At 43.6% G+C, this 11,953-nt stretch overlaps 1 protein-coding gene across 1 annotated transcript in view; it reads right to left on the bottom strand.

Moving 5' to 3' along the window:
* Positions 1-273: 273 nt before the first annotated feature.
* The window catches only part of LOC103774268 (transmembrane protein 2-like), a gene marked incomplete at its 5' end in the record, with an annotated part of 40,437 nt that continues 28,757 nt past the window's right edge, over positions 274-11,953 (bottom strand). The window contains 7 exon segments of the mRNA XM_008941659.1: positions 274-458; positions 2,546-2,655; positions 3,944-4,006; positions 4,008-4,102; positions 6,292-6,393; positions 7,157-7,370; positions 9,270-9,452. Of these exon segments, the coding sequence (XP_008939907.1) occupies positions 274-458; positions 2,546-2,655; positions 3,944-4,006; positions 4,008-4,102; positions 6,292-6,393; positions 7,157-7,370; positions 9,270-9,452 (952 nt within the window).

The raw sequence follows: 11,953 nt of genomic DNA, 5'->3' as shown, positions 1-11,953 counted from the left end.
TTGGAAATATGTTGAAATACTTTTCTTTGGGAAAAGTAGCCCACAGGCTTTTCCTACTCTGCCCTGTGAGGTACTGCTTGAAAAATAAAGCTCTACCACAGTGGGAAAGATGAGAATATGTTTATTAGTTATAAAATATACAAGTGAATACCATCAATTTGGTACAATCCCATAAGAACAAGAGCAGGTTTTGGTGACAGCGACAGGCTTTGCCAGGCTGGTGTTGCCCCAGCGGTGCTAATCCCAGGGTGCTGCAGCCTCTGCAGAGATGTGCTATGAATGGTTCTCAGAAAAAGCAAATTTTAGTGACTCATCAGCATTAGTTGGACATTGATATTCTTCCAGCTTCAGGGGAACGTAATGCAGTAGAGAAGCAGCTTTCTGATAACCAGCATGATTAAGGACTTTAATCCAGGAGGGTTTGGCTTGTCCTTTATAGCCAAGCATGGCAAAACTCCCTGAAAAAGAGACACAAAGAGAGTGACCCTCTGGATGGGTCAGTTCACTCATTAGCAGCAGGGCACAGACCCCCTCCACATATCACGGAACCTTCTCAGCCCTTCTTTTTTCCCTTGGATTAAAATAACTGAACATTTAGGAGAGAAAGAGTGATGAAAGAGGGAATGAGGCTCGCTGAAGCCATAACCTCACTGCACCACAGATCTGCAGGTATTTCAATAAGCTAAGACAGGTTCCCAGCTGTCAGTTAGCAGGACTATTGTTTTACTCTTCAGTCTTATATGACTGATACTTTTTCATATTTGACTACATGAAAATAGTTAGGCGCTTTGAATCCTTCTTTTATTAGTTTACATCAGTTTCTTCCTGTTATGCCTGAATTATCCCCTGTGTCGACTCTGCTCTGGTCCTCTGCTGTCACAAAGTACAAAGGCATTATGTATTCTTCCATTTTAATAATAATGTCTTGTGTTTATATTATGCTTTTGATTGCAAAGATTCCCAAGGCTATTTGCAGCTGGTTGGATCGAGATCATTCCTGTAAACACTTCTGATTTAAATAAGGTTTTGCAAAACCAGGCAACAAGACCCTAAATCCTGATCCTGTTGGGGTCAAGGGGATTTGGTTTCTTCTGCATTATCCCTGGCAGAAGGAATATGCACTTGGGAGAAATGCTCCAGCCTGCCCTGAAACGCAGCCCCCCAGCGCGGACCAGTCCTGCATGCCACCACTTTTGGAGCTGTGAAGTCAAATAGTGAGCATACCTGAATCAGCAGGAGAAAGCTCATGAAGCAGAACATAATTACCCAGACTGGAAATCAGGGCAGACAGGCGGGTGAACACCCTTGCCCTTAGGAAAAGCAAAACAGGGGGTGGGTGGCACATGATTGTCCAAGCAGCAACTTAGTCCCACTGCCAGTTACCAGCATCTCACCGAGGTGGCAGAGAAAGGAGATGGCCACCAACCAGCACCTCCCCAGGACAGCGGTGGCCCCGTTTGCTGCTTTTTGTGCCCTAGGAGCTGTCAGGGCTGGAGGCTGAACTGAGCTCCCCAAATGACCTAGAAGTGCTATGCCCAAGTGAGTGGCACAGGTAGTTCAGGGAATAAAGTTTGACAAAACAAACAAAAAAGATTGCTTTTTAATCAAAAAATTCCTTTCAAAAGTATTCAGAGCTTTGATGAAAGAATGAAGCAATGAAGTTTTGGGATAAAAACAAAAAAGAAACCCTCAAACTTTTACTTCTAAAGGATGAAAGAAAAAAACAGCTTTGCAGGAATCAAAAAAAGCACTGAAGTGAAATCACTGTCTCTGCTGTGAAGACTTTGCTGTCCACCCCTGGAACTGTCATAATAATGAGCTTTGAAACTTGAACCAGAAACTGATATAAAGTTCAGCAGAGCAGTAGGGGAAAAAAATATCCCCAAACCTTCAAGAAAAAAAAAAAAAAGAAGCTGGAAATACAGCCAATTCTCCATCTGATCTCTGCTTGAGAGACTGCAAACAAAATCAGCATCAAGCTGGTTGGCTCTTTCCTTATCACCCAAATGATCCAGCCAAACCTGGACTCAATAGCCCCCAGTTTTCCAGTAGAAAACTTGGCATGGATTTCCTGGAACAATGATACCAATAGATGTCTTGCATCAAGTCAAGGTAAAACTATAATGAGAACTTTCCAAAAATGGTGATTTCACCTTCCTTACATCCAAAAAAGTAAATAGCTCCTATTTGACTTCAAGCTATTTTCTTTTTCATCGGTCTTTTGAGTTTACGATTTTTTTTTCTTTGCAAAGCAGTTGAAATCTTTCTCAAATTATTATTTTGTTTTTTTTGTTAGAAAAACAAAATCCTTTTAAGATGAAAAATTTGCAGTGTGCAGCTTCTCACTCATGAAGTAGGGTCAAAACCCCAAGATAACTCTCCTACTTCTCACCATCCCTAAGCCAAGAGGTTTTTACTAGTTACACTAGTATATTATGGCTGGAAATACACTGATAAATACTTTTTAAGTATGCGCACATTTTTGATAGGGAAACACATGAGTAATCCTTAAGCAAAAGCAAGGTGGTAGAATAAATACACTTACCTTCCCTGTGGAAGACAATAGGCTTTGCTGAACCTAACCTGGTAAAAACAGACATTTCAGAGCTCCCCACCACCTCTGCAATATCTCTAGAGCACACAAGAACAAGTGATCTGAAAAGAAGGACAGTAATTACTGCCTGATTGCAAAATATTACTTCATTAAGAATCTGCAAGACCTTTAAGCTCCAATTCAGGAAAGCACTTAAGAGCTTGCTTAAGAACATGCTTAAATCCCTTAGATTTCAATCACATGTAAGCTTTCATAAGTTTAAGCCTCTGTTTAAAGTTCCTAAATGAAACCTGTGCTTCACATGGAACCAAAACAAGCACAAATGACTGCTTGCAAGTACATCCCTTAGGGGCACTTCACACTCAGCTGCAGAAAAAATTCAGTTGCTGTGCAGTCCTGAGACTCTGAAACCATCTGTATCCTGGGTCTGATTTTCAGTCAAGCCTCAGTCTGGTTTTGGTCCTCCTAGATGTGCTTTCAGCCCCCAGTGCATTGTACCTGCAACGAATTACACGCCCAACTGGTTGCGTTTAGCTGGATGCCTCAAATTGCAAAACACCCCACCCAGCAGAAAATCAAACTGGATGTGCAGGCACCGTATGGATATCTGTCACTTCATGCACATTTGGTACATGTGCAGAAATACAGACATCATAACTCAGGAGTGTTCAAATCTTTGGTCACAAACTGCTCAGAAACCTCTGGGACTGACAGTCTGTTTTCTGGTTATTTGACCTGCTTCTGCCAGCAGCCAAGAATTTATCTATAAATCTCTGTTGTTCCGTGTTTGGGTGGCGACACATAAAACCACAAGGAATGTGGGACAGACACAAACAGAGATGATCCAGACCACTGCCAGGACACATGCAAGGTAACAGAGCCCACAGGCAGGCAGGTCTATTCATTGGCTCACCCAAGAAAGTCCTATTGGAAAATGTGGCACATCTGGGAATTTCATCCATCACAAGAGGCAAAAACAATCAGTTAGAGTAAACAGAAAACAACTTGTTTCAGAAATGGAAAACTGAATCATTGCCTGCCAGGAAAAGGCTGGACACAGGAATAGGCATGCAGGACTGCAGCTGTCATTGCAAGGATCTTATCTAATACTCCATGCTGGAAAATGAATGGTTAATTTAAAAGGAATTGCCTTTTTTTTTTTTTTTTTTAAATACTGTTTCTGTCTGCTCTAATTTGGGAGATCTAATCTAACCTGGGAGAGAGATGTTGCTTTTCTAATTATCTGGGTGATATTTGGGATTTGTACATATTTAATCTGTGCCAGATTTCTTCAGAGTACAGGTTTGGTTATGAAAGTAGGCAATTTTCCTCTTTTTGTTTATCAGCCACGGGTTGCTACATGAACTGGGCTCTCAGTAGTTTGCTTACCTCTCTTTCATAAATGTTTGAACATAATCGGTTATTGCACTGGCAGCGTCTTTACCAGTAGCTGTCAAAGTGCCACCTACTCACAACTGCTCCTGAACATGCATCTAGCACCACGAAGAATATCCCACGGCCATTGAGCAGAAAAACTGTGTCGTTTATCTGCAACAAAAAACAGGATGGACACCCTGTAATTTTAAATGTATAATTAGTACAGATGAAACGACATCACTGATGGATGGTCCATGGCACGAGGAAGCAAAACCCTTAGTTCTTAGCGTACAAAGCCCATGAGACACGAGGTCATCAGCATCTTTTGTGTATTAGGAGATACATTTGGGAAGCCAAGAATACTGGGAATAAAATGCTTAGTTCAGTCTTTATACAATTTCATTCCATGTGGGGGAAGTTACTGTCATTTGGAGAAGCAGATTTGACCACAGAGCAAGGGAAAGGTGCTGAGACAGCAGATAGGAGAACAGAGGTGGCACATGGACTTTTTTTGTTTTCCCGGGAAACGTAAATATGAAAACCAAAATATTCCTTCTTGGTAGGGTTGCCCCAGTACCTCAAAGAAGTTGTAGCACAAGTGGCTCCTACTCTCCCCCTTTTCTCCTCCTTTTTCTACCCTCTTCCTTTTCTGGGCTCCTTCCCCAGGTTACACCTCTCAGGATGTGCCACGATACTTTTTCGAAAGACAAATGCTCTCTGAGGTGCCCAGCACTGGAGCCTCTTCCCAGGGGACAGCCTAGACTGGGAGGACACAACCTGCACCAAGGAAAGTAACAGCCTATCAAGGTCAGACTGTCAGAAAGTTGAGCTCAGGATACACAACATGCCACTGTAATCCACACAGTTGTCCAAAGCCCACAGGCACCAGGGAGCTCGGCTACATCCCATCAATCTGAGACATCTCAATGTCTCCAGGGCATATAAGGCCAGACTGAATGAGGGAGCCAAGTGTTAAAAAGTGGCTTCTGCAAGACATTGGAGGATGCTGAATGCAATAGAAGGTCAAGGGTAAAGGAAACATGAATGTCTGGGCCAAGGTGAACAGAGGGGAGTGAGGAGGAGCAAAGACAGACTAGATCTTTTGCCTGGTCCAGGCTGTCTCACACTCCTGAGCCTGGGAATTGCATCAAAGTCTGGATAGACATGGAGCAGAGGGCAACCACCACTGCAAACCAACCTAAACATGAGCCACTGGCAAAAGGAACAGCCCTGCTGTGTGTCTTGCTCCTATCTGCATGCTGCAGACCCACTGAGGAGCCACCAGAAGGGCTCATGTGGCCCCGCTGGAGCTGCAGCAGGGCTCCACTGCCCCTGGCTCACTCAGTCCTTGGGGGAGTTTGGATTATCAAGCTTAAAACATTTCTGACTTTTGCATTTCATTCAGCAAAACAAGAACGAAATGTGCTTTGCTAGTGAGGGCTGCTTCACTTCATTTCAAAATTCCCTGCATCTTTTAAGATTTAGGGTAAGAAACCTCCCTTAGACATTAATCTTTATCATTTGCCTAGTCCAGCCTTTACTTCAACTAGGAGTACACATGTCAGAAATTAAACTTCCTCTGAAAAGAAATACTTTGCAATAAAGCTTTAGAAAAGGCAGAGAAGCTTTGAGGTTACTATGCCTGTCCCATGAGTGCTGCACACAGGCAGGTCTCTTGCACTTCACCATGGGTGAGAATGTTGCCTCCAGTAAAACCTGCTTCCTAAGGGTTTCAAATACATTTTTGATGATGCAGCCAGTGCATCCGGCAAGAAATCTTGGAAGCTCAAATTCCTTAAGGGTACTGTACCAGCTTTGGTGGGCATTTGTTAGCATTAAACAGAATTCAGTAGCACACAGACATGTGAGCCTGGACAGTGTCCTTGCAAGAATAATTTCAGTCACCCTTCACCATCTAGACAGACACATAAGGCATGAGCAGTGACAACATGACAGCTCTAAAACCCCTTCAGTAATGAAAAAAAAGTTATTTTTATCTTTTAGTGCAATGCCAGCAGAGAAAAGTCAGAAAAAGAAACTTGTTTCCCCCCACATCCCTTGTAAACAATGACTTGTGGTGTGTTTCCCCCCATCCACTACATTAGAGTGGTGGTGTTAATTCTTCTGAGGTGAAAAAATGCCTTTTTTCCCCTAAGGGCTCAAATCCTCATCTGAATAGAATATAAACTCCCAGTGACTTTAATGGAGTTAATTGTACGGGAGAACAATGCATTTGCCTCTTCCAGGGGAACTTCCCATTTCCTTCTGCCAAGGCTCGGCAAGATTTTGCAGTAACTTTCCTTGGAGATAATGTTTCCCCTGTTTAATCAGCATTTCAAATGCAGTAAAACATGACATACCTTAATGAAGGCGGATGTCAAGTGGTTTTGTATGTCTGCCCTGCAGAGAGACTGAATCTGGATCCTAATGTACTGGACTGAGGGTGTGCTAGTGACAGCGACCTGCAATTACACCAGAGAGAGAAACTTAAAAACTGGCTTGCCAGATGGTTTTCATCAACAAAACGGCACCAGACACCAATGCTTGTATAAATGTGACACAAAACTGAGGAAAAGTATTTTTTCAAACTGTGATCCTGGTTCATGAGTAAGTGCTCATTATTAAGACACCATTTATCAACGGGTCGTGGCAATGCTGCTTGGAAGGGACCTCTGATGGTCACCCTGCCACTAAGTAAGTTTAAAAGAAGAAAATTGATTTAATGTATTTTACCTGGCTATATCTCAAGTGTAGATCTGTATGAGAACATGAACAATTCTACAGGATTTAGAGTGGAGTGCATTTACAGTAAATGAGGAGATAACCTGGCTCAAATTTTCCAGTTATTCCTATTAACAGGAATTACTTCTCAGTTTGAAATTCAGCAGCAATGTCATACTTGGGAATTCAAAGCTAATCTGAGCTGAGCTGTCTCAAGAGTCCTTTCTTCCTTTTTAAAAGAAAAACGTGGGGATAAAAGGTGCCGTGAATGGGCATTCACATACTTGCAGTTGGGCAATTTCTTTGAGGCTATTTTTGAAGCATAGGACAAAAAGCTGCAGAAATTCAGAGCAAAACCCTTCCTGCTATACAGGTTACATGATGCTGGGGCAGGTTCATGAGTGGGATTCTCTATGGCTTTTCCTTATATGCTGTGAAAATTAATTGACCTCGTGGCTGCATATGCACTGCATAGCCTCAGATGCTGTTTCACATGGTGGGTACCTGTGGGGCCCCACATGCCCTGCATGGCCCAGCGGGATGCTGGGACACAGGGCACTGGGCAGCTGCTGGCCTCTCCTGGAAGGGGTTGGGGTCACAGCTCCAGGAGTCTCCTGGATGCATATGTGCCATAATTTTAACACGTTCACAGCCTTGCTGAGAGCAGTAACTGTGTCCTTTCCGAGCTTCGTGGGCTTGCAGGTGAACAAACAGGTACCTACGAATGAGAGCAGAGGGATCAGAGTCACTGTGTGCTTAGATGACAAGCCAAGAGGCAGGATCTTCACTTGCTAAATTGTATTATCCCTCACATTTCCCAGCATCATCAACCAAGTCTGTCTTAGACTGGTGTAACATGGCACACCCATTGCAAAATGGGTCCTGCAAGGATGCAGGTCGAGCTCCCCTCTCATCCTGGCATGACAAGACCTGCAGCACTTGCAGCCCATACACCTAAGCCAGCTGCCTTCACCAGGCAAGCATCATGTGGGGCAGACACTCCCTCCAGCCCCAGGCACCCCACGCTGCCCCCAGGTGTGATGGCATCCCACCAGAGAAAGAGCAGCAGAAGTGTTCAGGCTCTTGGGCAGGAGTCAGGCTTGCCTGGAAATATCAGCATCTCCCCTTCAGCGCTTGGCCGCAGGCAGAACTTAGCCCTAGGCATGAATGACAAAAGCTCAAAGGCAGCCAGGTGTTCCGGCCTTTGGAGTTCTTTTTTTTTCATGGCTGTGCTAAGTATGTTTTCAATCGTGTCCATTCTGCAATTCAGGCTGAGGAAATTATATAAACAGCTCAGTTCAGCTCCAGGATCAAAAAGATACCTGAGCTTTAGAGGGATTTTTCATTCTATTTCTTTTAAAGCTAAGTATTTGTTTTTATTTGTCTGGAAGAAAGAATGAGTAAGCTTGGTTCCTTTCCAAGGATCTGCCATGTGGGGTTAAAAAAAGAAGGGGAAACATCCCACTCATTATGAAATAAAGTCTAAAAAACAACAACAGGAAAAGAAAAAAGCCAATCCTGTAACTTCTGTACTCTGAAAGGCTAAAAAAAATCACTGCTGAATTAAACAGAGGACTAAAAGGCTGATACTGCCAGAATTAAGTTAGGTTAGACCCATCAAACTGCATGTACCAGGTCCAGATGGCTGCGGGCAGCTAATGGCTTTTCCCCCACAGACCCACACGTGTAACCATTTTCCCAGCTACTCTGTAGTAAACAACCTGTTTACAGAATTAGGACAACTTAAAAAAAAAAAAGAAAAAAAAGCCAGGAAAAGGAGGATTAATTAGCAAACTGTTATTTCACAGTCCCTGTGATGAGAGAGACCTTGGTCATCAGCAAGGAGGCCAGTGAGCAAAGAAGGCATTCCAGGATTTGATTGCTCGTATGTTATGGTTGACTGAATAAATATATCCCATCTTATTTTCCAATCTGGAGTTTGTGGATTGATTCCGGAAGTATTTACTTAGGTGAAGCATCCTAGGACTCAAGGTTAGACCACAAAGCACTTTTTTCCTCCCTATTTTAGCTGATTGAGAAACAGTTTTGCAATATGTTGTGATTTTTTTTAACAAATGGTATCCTAGAGTCTTATAAAGCTAGTGCAAGTTCTCTAGGATTCTCTTCATGCCTTCAAAATATGAGATGTACTATAGTGCTCCCCTTTTTCACAAAAGCTAATGGTTAGAATGTGATGATTTTAGAAATCTCTCTTTGTGGGAAGAGGAAGAAGTTGAAACTTCCCAAACTGTCTCAGCATTGGAGCTGCAGCAGTCACAAGAGGCTCCTTTCCATGGCCCTTTGGGAAGTAATGGCTTGTAACAAATATTTGCACCATACACACACCTGCAGCACTCTGAGCAGCAGGGATGCCTCCAAGGAGCTAAGTCCAGCCAAGAAATCAGCCGTTTTCTTAACAGCAATGCAAATCACTGCTTGGTGATACAGATATAGACCTACCCCAGGTACTCCAGCCCGTAAACCCACTGTGACCTGGAATCAGTGAAAAGGCCATGCGAGATAGATGGGCCTGATTTTTAACTACAAGAAAGGGAAAGGAGGTGCTGGGATGGGTAAGAGAAAGATGCTGAGGGTTTGCTACCCAAGCAGGGCTCACCCCGAGGCTTGGTCGAAGTAGAAGAGCCGCTCGCCGGTCCCGTTGAGCACGCTGGCCCTGGAAGCAGCAGCGAGGTAGTGCCTCACACTGTGCACCCTCCCTCTGCCCCGCTGGTAGATGTCTGCCACCACCTGGAACACGGCTCCCCTGGGGTAGCAGAGGGCAACATGTAGCCAGTCTCCTCTGTTGGCAAAAAAGGGAGGCAGGGGGAAAGAGAAAATGCGCTTCAGGGCTTGAGTACAAGAGAGAGTCTGCAGCCAAGAGTACAGTCTTCAGGCAAAAACAAAGAAACGTCCTTTGAGGTTCTCTTCCTCCTTTAAAAAAAAGAAACACAACAAATCCTCAAAGCCAAAGAAAATCAGATTTTTTTTTTGCTTTGTCTGGAAACAACGGCTGCTTATTACAAAGGTCTGATCCAGAGACCCTGGCTGGCCTCAGAGGCCTTTGAGTCAGGTGCCAGGATGGCTTAGAACTAGAGATTTTCTTTTCTTTGCCCTGTAAAACCGAGGTCCAAGCAGTCACATACCCACTGACGTCTCCCAAGGCAGCAGGAGCTTGTCTGAGTTCATCCGGAGCTGCTGCGGGAGAGGGACCCGGCGTCCAGCAGACATTTCACCAGGGGCACACATTCAGGAATTAGAAAGTAATCTCTGACTTGAACCAGAGCCACGGTCTAAAGAGACCTGCTTCCTCCACTTTACAGCGAAGTTTATTATTATGGTTTCCATTAAAATCTCCCTCTCCCTGGCTCTTTCTTCAACATCCGTTTAGAATAACTAAGGGTAAAGTTAAATCATCTTTTAACTCTTGTCTACCACAATTTTGACATACTCATTTACAAAAAATATTGCCTTCCATGGCTTTCCTTCATCCTGTGATTTGCATTGCCACCCTCACGAAGAGAAAAACTGGCTCCAAACTAGAAAACTTTTTTAGAAGGTTCAGAGTCAAAAGATGCTGCTACACTGCAATTCAGATACTGATAGGAAGGTTCTTCTGCAAAAGGTCCCAATACTCTTTCCTGTCTGTGGGATGCACTTGTCCTGTGTGAAGGAGGTAGCTACAAGTTTACACTTGGATAGAAAAACTGAATACCAATATCATTAGTTTAATTTTTTTTTTCCTTTCTTTTCACCCTCTGAAGTGGCTCAGTGGCCACACCAAGGTGCATGAAACAGTACTGTGGTTAGCTTTCCTTATATTACCCAAAGCTTTCCTTATATTACCCAAACCATACAAGCTTTAAATATATTCTTTTAACTAACTACCTGGCCTCCTGGTTAAAATGTGAGAATATAAATTTCGCTTAGAGAAAGACAAATAACACCTCCATTTGCCATCTTTCTGGGTCCTACAAAGCTGAGGAAGACAAAGTTTCTCCAAAGGCTCCCCTGAAATGACCTGCCACCCATCCCTGCCTGCAGAGCAATAAATGGGGGGAAACTGCTTCAATTTAGAGAAATCTGAGAATCTGCATGCCTAGACCTCTACTTTACATTACACATAGAGAGCACAAAAGCAAAGCTATTCCAGTCTTTTTCTGGTTTTCTCATTAAAACAAAACTATTTACAGGATGGAAGAGGGGACAGGCTGTTCTAGAATAATAAATCAAAGCTGCACAAAGACCCATCAGCTTAAGCCAGATACTGCCCTCTAGATTTTAACCAACTCCAGCTGTGTCATAACGCAGGACAGCTAGAAAACGGATATATTTGCAGATGATTTCGCCCCTGACTAGAGGAAATGAAAGAAATGCACCAGAGCCATATTTGTGTAATATTTTTAGGATGGAGTCCCAAGACATTTGGCTGTTTCATAAGGGTGATTTGCATTGCGTTAGCACATTTCATCCCCTGAAGACACCGTCACAAAAAGGGCTTGTCATCTCCCTCAGATGCTGGAAACCAGCTTTGGTACTGTGCTATACTGACTGCCACCTCCCTGGGGAAGGAGAAAGGCACTAGAAAAGGCAACTGGAGGGTGAAAGAAAAAAAACAAACAAGGCATGAAAAAACTCACAGCTGTAAGCATCTTGAGTTGCTGGGGTATTTGGGAATATGAGGGTCTAGTGTGCATGTGAGCAGGCTGAGGGAAAAGCTGAAATAAACTGTATCAAGATTGAAAAGCTCAGATGAAAAACACCTACTTCAGGGTTTGTGGAGAAAGAGATGGAAATAAGTACACTCCCACAACAAAGGGCTTAGGAGGAGATGTGAGCAAGGAAGGCATTAGAAGTTATCCTTTATGTAAATATAGGAAAGAATAAGGTGGTTATATTCTCTTTAATTTAGCAGTATTTTAACAGCTTCCTATTTAGTTCTTTCTTTCAGTTCTGTTTCTTCAGCTTGTACAAAATCCACTGCAAACCCTCCCAAATACCTGGCTATGTGGCTGAATTGGGCTCCACCGTGTCCAGGAAAAGCAAAGCAAGAAACATGAGCAATGCTGCAGGACAGTGCACAGAACCCTGCCTTGCAGCTGGCCAGCAGATGGGGGCTAGATGACTGTCCTCCAGCCATTGCCAAAACTGAGGGAGAAATGCAACCTCAGGCAACGAGCAGCAATCAGGCATGGGACGTGTTGGACATTGCATTCAAAGTAAAACAGAGGTGTATGTGCCTTCCTCAGCCACTGCACTTGCCACTTAGGACCTCCTGGCTGGGTCTCCAGTGCAGGAAGCCTT

Source organism: Merops nubicus, unplaced genomic scaffold (genome assembly GCF_000691845.1).
Source record: "Merops nubicus isolate BGI_N331 unplaced genomic scaffold, ASM69184v1 scaffold6456, whole genome shotgun sequence".
Taxonomy (NCBI): domain Eukaryota; kingdom Metazoa; phylum Chordata; class Aves; order Coraciiformes; family Meropidae; genus Merops; species Merops nubicus.
This window is presented reverse-complemented; position numbering and strand designations above follow the sequence as displayed.